This window comes from Arvicola amphibius, chromosome 8, assembly GCF_903992535.2.
Source record: "Arvicola amphibius chromosome 8, mArvAmp1.2, whole genome shotgun sequence".
Lineage (NCBI taxonomy): Eukaryota > Metazoa > Chordata > Mammalia > Rodentia > Cricetidae > Arvicola > Arvicola amphibius.
Genome location: NC_052054.1, coordinates 46,826,045 through 46,839,283, shown reverse-complemented (window position 1 = coordinate 46,839,283; position 13,239 = coordinate 46,826,045). Strand labels below are relative to the sequence as shown.

Sequence of the window (13,239 nt, the reverse complement as noted above, 5' to 3'; positions counted from 1 at the left end):
CGTTTGTTTTTGAAAGACCCCCATTCAATAATAGCAGCTAGTAGCAGTAACGCCATTTTGCAAGGCATGAAATTTTGCCAGCACAAAGAACAGGAAAGTTCAGTTAAAGTTCAGTTCAGAGAAACAAGGGCAATGAGGGGCCAAGCAGGATATCTATGGTTGGACACCTGGGCCCTAGCCCAGGGACAGAGACAGTTGGTACCCGAGATATGGCTAAGTCAGCACCAACATCTGGTTACTTGGAACGCCCCGTAGCTGTTTCCAGACTCCCCCACAACTGTCTCCAGGTACCCCGACTTGAACCCCCGCCTCATTCAAACTAACCAATTAACGCTGCTTCTCGCTTCTGTACCCGCGCTTTTGCTCCCCGACCCTATAAAAAAACCCACTGCTCCAGCCTAAAGGCGCGCTAGTCCCCCGAGAGACTAAGTCGCCCCAGGTACCTGTGTATCTGAATAAAGCCTCTTGCTTATTGCATCCGAAGAGTGGTCTCGCTGCTCCTTGGGGGGGTCTTCCCAGACTGGAAGACAACCCACTTCGGGGGTCTTTCATTTGGGGGCCCGTCCGGGATTGAAGACCCCTGCCCAGGGACCACCGACTCACCACCGGGAGGTAAGCTGGCCAGCGATCGCTTTGTGTGACTGTCTGTACTATGTTTTTATGTTTGCGCCTGCGTCCGAACTAGTTAGCTAACTAGATCTGTATCTGGCGGACCCGCGGAGGAACTGACGAGTTCGTACTCCCGACCGCAGCCCTGGGAGACATCCCGGGGGCATCTGGGGTCCAATTCGGGACCCGTCCGTTTTCTGTGAACCCCACCCGGATCGGACTGTTTGGAGCTCCTCCGCAGTCAGAAGGGTATGCGGTTCTTCTGGGAGTAGAGAGATCCGGACTCTCGCTATCTCCAACTCAGGCTTTGCTTTCGGTTTTACGCCGAAGCCGCGCTGCGCGATTTTGGTGTTTTGTCATTGGTTTTTTGTTTTTTTGTCTGGTATTGTCTGTGTCTGTGTTTGAAAATATGGGACAGCCCTTAACTACCCCTTTGAGTCTGACTTTACAGCACTGGAGGGACGTCCAGGGCATTGCGAACAACCAGTCTGTGGAAGTCCGGAAGAGGCGTTGGGTTACTTTCTGTTCATCTGAATGGCCCACATTTAATGTGGGCTGGCCAAGGGATGGTACATTCGACCTTAATATTATCTCGCAGGTCAAAGCCAAAGTGATGGACCCCGGCCCTCATGGGCACCCAGACCAGGTGGCCTATATCGTGACCTGGGAGGCAATGGCCTACGATCCACCACCCTGGGTTAAGCCTTTTGTCCCTTCCAAACCCCCACTTCCTCCATCTGCTCCCACCTTACCCCCTCCAGTCCCCTCCTCTCCAGCAGGACCCCCAACCCGCTCGTCTCTATATCCAACCCTTACTGACCCTTCAAAAACCAAACCTCCCCCTCCGCAGGTCCTGCCCGCAGGAGATGACTTGCTAATAGACCTCCTCACGGAGGACCCCCCTCCCTACCGAGAACAGGTCCTCCCGCCTCAGGCAGCGGACTCGACCGAGGGAGGCGAGGGACCTGTCGCGCCATCTCCTGCTGCCCCGTCCCCCATGGCAGCCCGCTTAAGGGGACGGCGAGACCAGCAGCTGGCCGCGGATTCTACTTCCTCTCAGGCATTCCCTCTTCGGACCGGAGGAAATGGCCAACTACAGTACTGGCCATTTTCCTCCTCCGACTTGTATAACTGGAAAAATAATAATCCCTCTTTTTCTGAAGACCCAGTTAGGCTAACTTCTCTAATTGAGTCGGTCCTAATTACTCATCAGCCCACCTGGGATGATTGCCAGCAATTACTGCAGGCCTTGCTGACTTCGGAGGAGAAGCAGAGAGTCCTCCTGGAGGCCCGAAAGGCGGTTCGGGGAGCAGACAGACGTCCCACCCAGCTGCCTAATGAGATAGACGCCGCCTTTCCCCTCGAACGTCCCAATTGGGACTTCACCACACAGGAAGGTAGGAATCACCTAATCCTCTATCGCCAGTTGCTCATAGCGGGTCTCCATGGGGCGGGCCGACGCCCCACCAATCTGGCGAAAGTCAAACAGGTACTGCAGGGACCAGGAGAAACTCCCTCAGCGTTCTTAGAGCGGCTCAAAGAAGCCTATCGTAGATACACCCCGTATGACCCAGAAGATCCAGGGCAAGAAACTAGCGTAGCTATGTCTTTCATTTGGCAATCTGCTCCAGATATCAAACGCAGACTCGAGCGCCTAGAAAACTTAAGGGAGAGTTCGCTCAGGGACCTACTAAAGGAGGCAGAAAGAATCTTTAATAAACGAGAGACTCCAGAAGAGAGGGAGGATCGCCTTAGAAAGGAGGCAGAGGAAAGAGAGGACCGTCGCAGAATGGAAGCTGAGGAAAAAGAAAAAGAAAGGGACCGCAAGAGACATAAGGAAATGAGCAAACTCTTGGCCACCGTAGTTTCCAGTCAAAGACAGGGTAGACAGGAGGGAGACCGAAGGGGGCCCCAGGTGGAGAAAGATCAATGTGCATACTGCAAGGAGAAAGGACATTGGGTCAAAGACTGCCCCAAAAGACCGAAGGGGCCCCGGAAGCCACGACCCCAGACCTCCCTCCTAACCTTGGAAGACTAGGGGGGTCAGGGTCAGGAGCCCCCCCCTGAGCCCAGGATAACTCTTGACGTCGGGGGGCAGCCAGTCACCTTCCTGGTGGACACTGGGGCTCAACACTCTGTGTTGACCCAAAACCCCGGACCCCTGAGCGATAAATCCGCTTGGGTCCAGGGGGCTACCGGGGGGAGAAGATATCGATGGACAACCGACCGCAAGGTACATCTGGCTACTGGTAAGGTGACTCATTCTTTTCTCCATGTCCCGGATTGCCCATACCCATTACTGGGAAGAGACCTGCTGACTAAATTAAAGGCCCAAATATACTTTGAAAATTCGGGGGTGCGAATTGTGGGGCCACAAGGACAGCCCCTGCATGTGTTAACCCTAAATTTGGAAGATGAATATCGGCTCCATGAGCCACCTAGAGACCCCGAAACCACACTAGAGACTTTTTGGCTGTCTAAATTTCCCCAAGCATGGGCAGAGACTGGGGGTATGGGATTGGCCACTCAACAAGCCCCCTTGATTATATCGCTGAAAGCGACTGCTACCCCTGTCTCAATCAAACAATATCCCATGTCGCTTGAAGCTAAGACGGGAATCAGGCCCCACATACGGAGACTCCTGGACCAAGGGATACTAACACCCTGTCAGTCCCCCTGGAATACTCCCCTATTACCTGTCAAAAAGCCGGGAACTGGGGACTATCGGCCAGTCCAGGACCTCAGAGAAGTTAACAAACGGGTAGAAGACATACATCCCACCGTGCCTAACCCCTACAATTTGTTAAGTGGGCTTTCCCCGTCTTATAATTGGTACTCAGTATTGGACTTAAAAGATGCATTCTTTTGCCTGAGACTTCACCCAGAAAGCCAACCTATATTCGCCTTCGAATGGAAGGACCCAGAATTGGGGATTTCAGGACAACTGACCTGGACCAGGCTCCCACAAGGGTTCAAAAACAGCCCCACCCTGTTCGATGAGGCGCTACATAGGGATCTGGCCGATTTCAGGATTCAGCATCCTACCCTGATATTGCTCCAATATGTGGACGACCTCCTACTGGCGGCTACCTCAGAACAGGAATGTAAGGAAGGTACAAAGGCCTTACTGCTGACCCTAGGAAACCTGGGCTATAGAGCCTCCGCCAAAAAGGCTCAAATTTGCCAAAAGCAGGTCACTTATCTGGGGTACCAAATCAAAGAAGGGCAAAGATGGCTGACTGAGGCCAGGAAAGCGACAGTTATGAACATGCCTGTACCTGGGACCCCTCGGCAGCTGAGGGAGTTCCTGGGGACAGCAGGGTTCTGTCGCCTATGGATTCCAGGATTTGCTGAAATAGCAGCCCCTTTATACCCACTCACCAAATCAGGGACTCTGTTCAGGTGGGGCAAGGACCAACAAAAGGCATATCAGGAAATAAAGCGGGCCTTACTCACCGCTCCCGCATTAGGACTCCCAGACCTAACTAAGCCATTTGAACTGTTTGTGGACGAAAAACAGGGTTACGCAAAAGGGGTCCTAACTCAAAAACTGGGTCCTTGGAGACGTCCTGTAGCTTATCTCTCGAAAAAGCTCGACCCAGTGGCTTCAGGATGGCCGCCCTGCCTGCGAATGGTAGCGGCGATTGCGGTCCTCACCAAGGACGCGGGAAAATTAACTCTGGGCCAGCCATTGACCATCCTGGCACCACATGCGGTGGAGGCCTTGGTTAAGCAGCCTCCAGACCGTTGGCTCTCTAATGCCAACACTACCAAGCCATGCTCCTGGATACGGACCGGGTGCACTTCGGACCTGTGGTAACCCTGAACCCTGCAACCCTGCTCCCTTTGCCGGAGGGAGGGGCGAAACACGATTGCCTCGAGATCCTTGCGGAAATGCACGGGACCAGACCGGACCTGACGGATCAACCCCTCCAAAACGCTGATTTTACCTGGTATACAGACGGGAGCAGCTTTCTACAAGATGGTCAGCGAAGAGCCGGGGCTGCGGTGACCACCGAAACCGAGGTAATCTGGGCAGAAGCCCTTCCAGCCGGAACCTCTGCCCAGCGGGCTGAACTCGTTGCACTCACCCAGGCTCTCAAGCTGGCAGAAGGTAAGAAGCTTAATGTCTATACTGATAGCCGGTACGCCTTTGCCACTGCCCACATCCACGGGGAGATCTATCGGAGGCGGGGGCTGCTAACATCCGAGGGCAAGGAAATTAAAAACAAAAACGAGATCTTGGCCTTACTAAAAGCCCTGTTCTTACCCCAAAAACTAAGTATAATCCATTGCCCGGGACACCAAAAAGGGGACAGCCCCGAGGCCCGAGGCAACCGAATGGCTGACGGGGCCGCACGAGAGGCCGCTATAGGCATGACGCCAAGCGCCTCACAAGTCCTCACGATTGCCCCAGAAGATACCAACGCCCCTCCTTTACATTGTCCCTTCCACTATACCAGAGAGGACACGGAGATACTAAAAAGAATGGGGGCTTCTCATGATTTGGCCAGAGGGCAATGGGTCTTCCAAGGCAGATCTGTGGTGCCCACAAAACAGACTTTCGAACTGATAGATTATTTACACAAACTGACTCACCTTAGTCCTCGAAAAATGAAAACTCTCCTAGACAGAGAAGAAAGCTTCCATTATTTGCTAGGCAGAGACAAAATCCTACAACAAGTAGCTGATGCCTGCAGGGCATGCGCTCAGGTCAATGCTGGAAAATCCAAATTCGGAACAGGAATCCGGGTACGAGGACACCGACCAGGTACCCATTGGGAAATTGATTTCACTGAAATTAAGCCTGGACAATATGGATACAAATATCTGTTGGTATTTGTTGACACCTTCTCCGGATGGGTAGAAGCCTACCCGACCAAACATGAAACAGCCAAGATAGTGACCAAGAAGCTGTTGGAAGAGATTTTCCCCAGGTACGGCATGCCCCAGGTACTGGGAACCGACAATGGGCCCGCCTTTGTCTCCCAGGTAAGTCAGTTGGTGGCCAAGCTCTTGGGGATTAATTGGAAATTACATTGTGCTTACCGACCCCAAAGTTCAGGACAGGTAGAGAGGATGAATAGAACAATCAAAGAGACTCTAACTAAATTAACGCTTGCAACTGGCACTAGAGATTGGGTACTCCTACTACCCCTAGCCCTTTATCGTGCCCGCAACACTCCAGGACCTCATGGACTTACTCCCTTTGAGATATTATATGGGGCGCCCCCGCCCCTCATTAATTTTTTTGACCCCGATATTTCAGACTTTGCTAACAGTCCCTCTTTGCAAGCTCACTTACAGGCACTCCAGGCCGTGCAGAGGGAAGTCTGGAAGCCACTCGCTGCCGCTTACAAAGACCAGCTGGACAGACCAGTGATACCCCACAACTACCAAATTGGTGACGCGGTTTGGGTCCGCAGACATCGGACTAAGAATTTGGAACCCCGTTGGAAAGGACCCTACACTGTGCTGCTGACTACTCCGACTGCTCTCAAGGTCGACGGCATTGCGGCCTGGGTCCACGCCTCCCACGTAAAAGCGGCCCGACCGGACGAGAAAACATCAAAATCATCATGAAAGGTTCAACGTTCTCAAAACCCTCTAAAGATAAGACTTACTCTGGAGCCCCCCTAATCATTTTATGGGCCCTGATAGGACTGGGAGAGGGGGGGGAAGCCAAGAGCCCTCATACAGTTTATAATATAACTTGGAGAGTCACTAACCTTATGACAGGACAGGTTGCCAATTCCACCTCCATGCTGGGAACCATGAAAGATGTCTTTCCTACCCTATACTTTGACCTTTGTGATCTAGTGGGGGATTCATGGAACCCCTCAGACCAGGAACCCTTCCCCGGATATGGCTGCAGCAGCCCAGGAGACCGCCTCGACACTAGGGCCCGCGACTTCTACGTGTGCCCAGGTCAGAACTTTCGAAAAGAATGCGGAGGGCCTGCAGATGGGTACTGCGCCCAATGGGGCTGCGAAACCACCGGGGATGCATACTGGAAGCCATCCTCTTCCTGGGACCTGATCACCCTCCGACGAGGAACTACTCCCGGGTGGACGGGTAATGGACGCTGGGTCTGCGAAGTCTCTGGGAAAGGGGGATATAGGGACTGGTGTGGTCCCTGTTATGACTCCTTGACTAAAAATGTTACGGGGGCCACCTTGGGAGGCAGATGCAATCCTCTGATCCTCGACTTCACCACCCAAGGCAGAACAGCAGTCTGGGATGGTCCCAAGTCCTGGGGACTGCGTCTCCATCGCACAGGATATGACCCTGTCACTATGTTCTCCTTAACGAGACAAATAGCTTCTGTCTCATCAACAGTAGCTGTCGGGCCAAACGCGGTCCTATCAGAACAGAAGCCCCCTTCCCAACCAGCACCCCCACCCAAACCCAGGCCAATCCCTGCCCAAAACGTCTCTTCTACCCCAGCCCCCACATCAGTCACTAGCCCGTCCGGGAACATCTCGAGGGGACCGCCCTCATCCCCGGGCACCGGAGACAGGCTCCTTAGCCTAATCCAGGGGGCATACTCGACCCTCAACTATACCAGCCCAAACTTGACCGAGGAATGCTGGCTATGTCTGGTTTCGAGGCCCCCATACTATGAGGGAGTAGCTATAATTGGCAATTATACCAACCAAACTGAGGCCACGGCCTATTGTGCATCCCCCTCCCAACATAAACTTACCCTGTCAGAGGTATCGGGACGAGGGACCTGTGTGGGAGGAGTCCCTAAAACCCACGAGTCACTGTGCAACAGCACCCATCCACTTCAGACTAACTCCACTGGATATCTGGTGGCACCCAACGGGACCTACTGGGCATGCAGTACGGGTCTCACTCCTTGTGTTTCCCTTACGGTCCTTAATGCAGCTTCTGATTATTGCGTGTTAATAGAGCTATGGCCCAGAGTGACCTATCATACCCCCCTCATATGTTTATGAGCAATTTGAAGAGAGACCACGAATTAAACGAGAGCCAGTGTCCCTCACACTGGCCCTCATGCTGGGAGGACTAACCGTGGGGGGAATAGCTGCGGGAGTAGGAACAGGGGCCGCTGCGCTGGTTGAGACCCAACAGTTCCAGCAATTACAGGCAGTCATGCACACCGATATCAGGGCCTTGGAAGAATCAGTCAGTGCCTTAGAAAAGTCCTTGACCTCCTTATCCGAAGTGGTCCTTCAGAACAGACGAGGGTTGGATGTTCTATTCCTACAGCAGGGGGGGCTTTGCGCAGCCCTAAAAGAGGAATGTTGCTTCTATGCTGATCACACAGGTGTTGTCAGGGACAATATGGCAAAACTCAGGGAACGAATCAAGCAAAGACAGCAGTTATTTGAGTCACAACAAGGTTGGTTCGAGGGTTGGTTCAATAGATCTCCATGGTTAACCACCCTAGTCTCGTCCATAATGGGACCCCTCATGATTATACTATTAATCTTGCTGTTTGGGCCTTGTATCCTCAACCGTTTGGTTCAGTTCATAAAGGACAGGATGGCAGTCATACAAGCCTTGGTCCTGACCCAACAATACCACCAACTTAAGCAATTCGACCCTGAAAATGCAGGAAACCAAGTCAGCTAAATAAAAGATTTTATTCAGTTCAAAGAAAAAGGGGGGAATGAAAGACCCCCATTCAATAATAGCAGCTAGTAGCAGTAACGCCATTTTGCAAGGCATGAAATTTTGCCAGCACAAAGAACAGGAAAGTTCAGTTAAAGTTCAGTTCAGAGAAACAAGGGCAATGAGGGGCCAAGCAGGATATCTATGGTTGGACACCTGGGCCCTAGCCCAGGGACAGAGACAGTTGGTACCCGAGATATGGCTAAGTCAGCACCAACATCTGGTTACTTGGAACGCCCCGTAGCTGTTTCCAGACTCCCCCACAACTGTCTCCAGGTACCCCGACTTGAACCCCCGCCTCATTCAAACTAACCAATTAACGCTGCTTCTCGCTTCTGTACCCGCGCTTTTGCTCCCCGACCCTATAAAAAAACCCACTGCTCCAGCCTAAAGGCGCGCTAGTCCCCCGAGAGACTAAGTCGCCCCAGGTACCTGTGTATCTGAATAAAGCCTCTTGCTTATTGCATCCGAAGAGTGGTCTCGCTGCTCCTTGGGGGGGTCTTCCCAGACTGGAAGACAACCCACTTCGGGGGTCTTTCATTTTAAAATTCAAAATGTGCTCATAGTTCTTCCCCACCCACACTGTGACGTCTGTCCCCTTACTGAGGATTTCTATTGGTTGGTTCAGAGTGCCACAGTTTTGTAATAAATATGGTTATCTTTAGTTCTTTAAATAATTTTTAATATATATGCTTTATATATTTTTATCTGCAAAATCCAAGATTTGGGGGGCAAATAGTGTTTCTCTTGAGTACCTTCTCCATCTGATATGGACTGAATAGCATTATTTCTTTGTAAATATCATAGTTATTTTGATAAATATTAAACAAAGCTGGGGAGTTGGCTCAGTCATAAAGTGCCTGTGGAACTTTTAACTCAAGCATGGTGCCTTGAGTTAAATTCCAGACACTTAAAGAGTCAGACCTAGTTCTGAACATCTGTAACTGTGGATCAGTGAACCAGTGCTCACTGGCCAATCAGTCTAGTCAGCTGGGGTTCAGTGAGCAACTCTTTCTGTGGATTCACCCACCTAGGGGTTCACGACTGAGTAATTGTACAAAGTTTGCGCTCAATCACTTAGAGACAGTGAAGCTTCCACCTGCTGCGATGGATCTCCATGTCAGTCAGGAAGGTGCTCGAAGTCCAGTTTCTCCTTGGATGTGTTTCAGCCCCAGAGCACACAGTTCTAGGGTTGAAGAGGAAATGACTGACAGTCCTTGTCTTTTCCAGTATCTTCTGGCTGTGTTCTCTGCTCACCACCTCAGAGATTATCGCTCCCATCGATGAAGCTGCGGGAAAGGAAGTTGCGGTGTCTCACACTTAAGGAAGAGAGGCTGCCAGTCCCAGCTTCCTCTGCCTCTGCAAAACCCCTGTCCTTACTGAGGTAGGGGGAGGAGAGTGAGAATAGCTTTTGGCCAGAATGTCATAGATTCTTATTTTTAAAAAGTTTGTTCCGCAGTTTTTCCAACCTAAATACTTCTCAGATTGTTGCTATGCTATTTCTTTTCAGTGTGATAAAATTATTCTTGCCAGGTGTAGTCAGCCTTAAATGTGCTATATAAAGACAATCTCTCATCTTCTTCACCTGGCTATAACCAAAAACTCTATGCTAACCTATTATTTCATACAGAATGAATTTTACATAAATATGTCTCAGGATTTAATGTACCATTTTAAGATTTTTTTTTTAATTTCTGTGATTGTATAGTGTAAGTGTATGTGTGCCTGTGTGTTAGGGGATGCAATTGCCCCTGGGTGGGCATGGGGAGGCCAGGGGCCAGTCGCAGGGGTCTTCATCACTCTTTCACTTTGCTTTGGGGAGTGGGGCTGTCCTTGAACCCGGGACACAGCGTAACGGCTAGGCTGATTGCCCCGGGAGCCCCTAGGATGTACCCGTCTATGCCCCACACATCCCAGGACTGGTGCTTCAGACACTGTGCAGCTTTCATGTGGTGCTCAGGGTCAGGACTCTGTCTTCCGGCTTCTGCAGCAAGCACTCTCCCCACCTAGCCATCTCCCCAGCCCTGTCAGGCTTTACGCTTTTAAAACGTCACCTAAATGGGGCTAAGGATTTGGTTCTGTTGACAGTGCTTGCCTTGCATGCAGGAGACTCGGGGTTAGATCCTAGTACATACAAGAACTAAAGATGCTTTCCTGGCTTTTCTTTTCCCTTACTCTTCAGCTCACTTGCTTTTATGTTTTTAGGGGATTTCCGTGTGTCAGTGTGTGTCTCTCTGTCTGTACATATATCTTTTGCTTTTTGTTTGACTCTTTGCTTTTCTGTTCATTTGTTTGTTTTGTCCTATTAAAGTTTGTTTGTATCTTATTTTATTAATACCTTCTTCTCCCTCTTCCTTCTTTAGATGCCTGTATGTTTATTAATGAGAGAAAATAAGAAAGGATGTGGATTTGGGTGGGTGTGGAAGTGGGGAGGATCTGGGAGGAGTTGGGGGTGTGTCTGAGTTGAGGTTTCTATTGCGGTGATGAAACACCATGATCAAAAAGCAAGTTGGGGAGGGAAGGGTTTATTAGACTTACACTTCAGTATTGCTACTCATCACTATTAATCACTAAGGGAAATCAGAACAGGAGCTCAAACAAGGCAGGATCCCAGGGGCTTGACTGATCCAGAGGCCACAGAGGGGAGCATCTTATTGGCTTGCTTCCCATGGCTTGCTCGGCCCACATTCTTTATTATTATTATTAGTAGTATTAGTATTAGTATTAGTATTAGTATTAGTACTAGTACTAGTACTAGTATTAGTATTAGTATTGTTGTTGTTGTTATCATTATTATGCTTTTCTTTTTTATTGATTCGTATTGAGTTTTACATTTTTCTCTCTCCTCCCCTCCCTGCCTTTCCCTTCCCCCCTTCGACCCTCCCCCAAGGTCCCCATAATCCCAATTTACTCAGGAGATCTTGTCTTTTTCTACTTCCCATGTAGATTAGATCTATGTAAGTCTCTCTTAGTGTCTTCATTGTTGTCTAAGTTCTTTGGGGTTGTGATTTGTAGGCTGGTTTTCTTTGCTTTATGTTTTAAAAACCACTTATGAGTGCCTACATGTGATAATTGTCTTTCTGTGTCTGGGTTGCCTCACTCAAAATAATGTTTTCTAGTTTCATCCATTTGCCTGAAAAATTCAAGATGTTATTTTTTCTGCTGTGTAGTACTCCATTATGTAAATACCACATTTCCCTTATCCATTCTTCGGTCGAGGGGCATTTAGGTTGTTTTCAGGTTCTGGCTATGACAAACAATGCTGCTATGAACATAGTTGAGCACATGTCTTTGTGGCACAATTGAGCATCCTTTGGATATATACCCAAAAGTGGAATTACTGGGTATTGAGGAAGGCTGTTTCCTAATTTTCTGGGAAATTGCCACACTGACATTGGCCTACCTTCTTATAGAACCCAGGACCAACAGCACAGGTGTGGCAACATCCACCATTTCCTGGGTCCTTCCCCATTGATCACTAAATGAGAAAATGTCTTACAGCTGGATCTCATGGTGGCATTTCCTCAACTGAGGCTCCTCCCTCTGATGACTCTAGCTTGTGTCAGGTTGATATGCAAAATCAGCCAGTACAACAGAACCCTTGCCAGCCTGACACACGAGCACATCACTATTCAGCCACATCTCTTCCTTTCTTAATAGTCCCAAGATCTCTCTTTAAAATCATAATTTTATAAGTCCCACAGTCTTTACCAACACATTAAAATTTCAGTCTCGTTAAAATGCCCATCTCTTTTAAAGGTTCAAGTCTTTCATCCGTGTGCTCCTTTAAAAATCAAAATGTAATACCTTCTTCAAGAGGGAAGAACCAGGGCACAGTCACAATCTGAACCAAGGAAAACTAAACTCCAACAACATAAAAACTCAATGTCCAATTATCTGGGATTCACTCATGATCTCCCGGACTCCTCCAAAGGGTTTGGGTCGCTTCTCCAGCTCTGCCCTCTGCAGCACACATGTAGCCTGTCTTCTAGGCTTCAGCTGACTCCACCCCACTGCTGCTGCTGTTCTTGGTGGTCATCCCAATGGTACTGACATCTCCAAAATGCTGGGGTCTTCTGCTGCAATAGCTGCCCTTTCACCAGTAGCCTCTCATAGGCTCTCTTGATGGCCCCAAGCCTCAGCTTCTCTTCATGATCCCTTCAGTCCTAGGCCTTCAACTGCCACTGAAGCTACATCTTCAGTGACCTTTCCTGGCCTCGCCCAGTGCCAAGCTCAGCTATACTCCGTGATCCCTTCAGCATTCAAAACCGGTACCACCTGGGCTATGCTTACACGTTACAAAATCTGGCTGCCAGCAAGAGGTACGACCTTGACCACCTCTAGAACACAGCTTCATGCTCTCAAGAAACACTTCCCAGAACATTTCACCTCACTGATACTGGTATCTTTTTAATCACTGCTAATGTCTTAGCTCCAGCCAGTCAACATCAAGTATCCCAGCAAAGCAAAATTTTGCTTTAGTAGTTCTGGTATCTTGTTAATCACAACTGATTCTTCAGCCCCAGCTAACCAGAATCACGGGATCTTAGTTCAAAATAACAAGTGGCCCTAATAGAGGCTTTAAACTTTCTTCTGAAACTTTGCGAGCCAGGCCTCCATCCTCTGTTCTTCTCTCAATATTCTTATCCTTCAAATTCTCATAGAACATTGCACTGAGGTCTCAACACTCAATAGCTTTTCTAGTCCAAAGTTCTAAAGTCTTTCTGCAATCCTCCCTAAAACATGGTCAGGTCTGTCTCAGCAACACCCCACTACTCTGTCATAGGTTTTCTGCCCATCACAATAGGTTTCTCTGCCGACTCAGTGAGCCAGATTGAGCCAAATTGAAAAAGGAAAATTACAGGTTTATTTGAGCAGTGTAACTTCTGAACAGGTTCTCTAGTCCCAGAGATTGAGGTCAGAGAAACTAGGCCCACAAACAAAAGCAAGGAGACTTTATAGGCTCTAGGTGAGGGGTGATGACGTGTC

General features: G+C 49.4%; 1 protein-coding gene and 1 pseudogene across 1 annotated transcript; both read left to right on the top strand.

Annotated features, from left to right (window-relative positions):
* The first annotated feature begins 1,018 nt into the window (after window positions 1–1,018).
* LOC119821703 lies at window positions 1,019–6,249 on the top strand. Its single transcript, XM_038340839.1, is given in 3 exon segments — window positions 1,019–2,390; window positions 2,424–4,370; window positions 4,373–6,249. Coding segments are annotated over 3 exon segments (5,196 nt in total).
* On the top strand, window positions 6,249–8,211 carry LOC121677289 (annotated as a pseudogene).
* The last annotated feature ends 5,028 nt before the right edge of the window (window positions 8,212–13,239 follow it).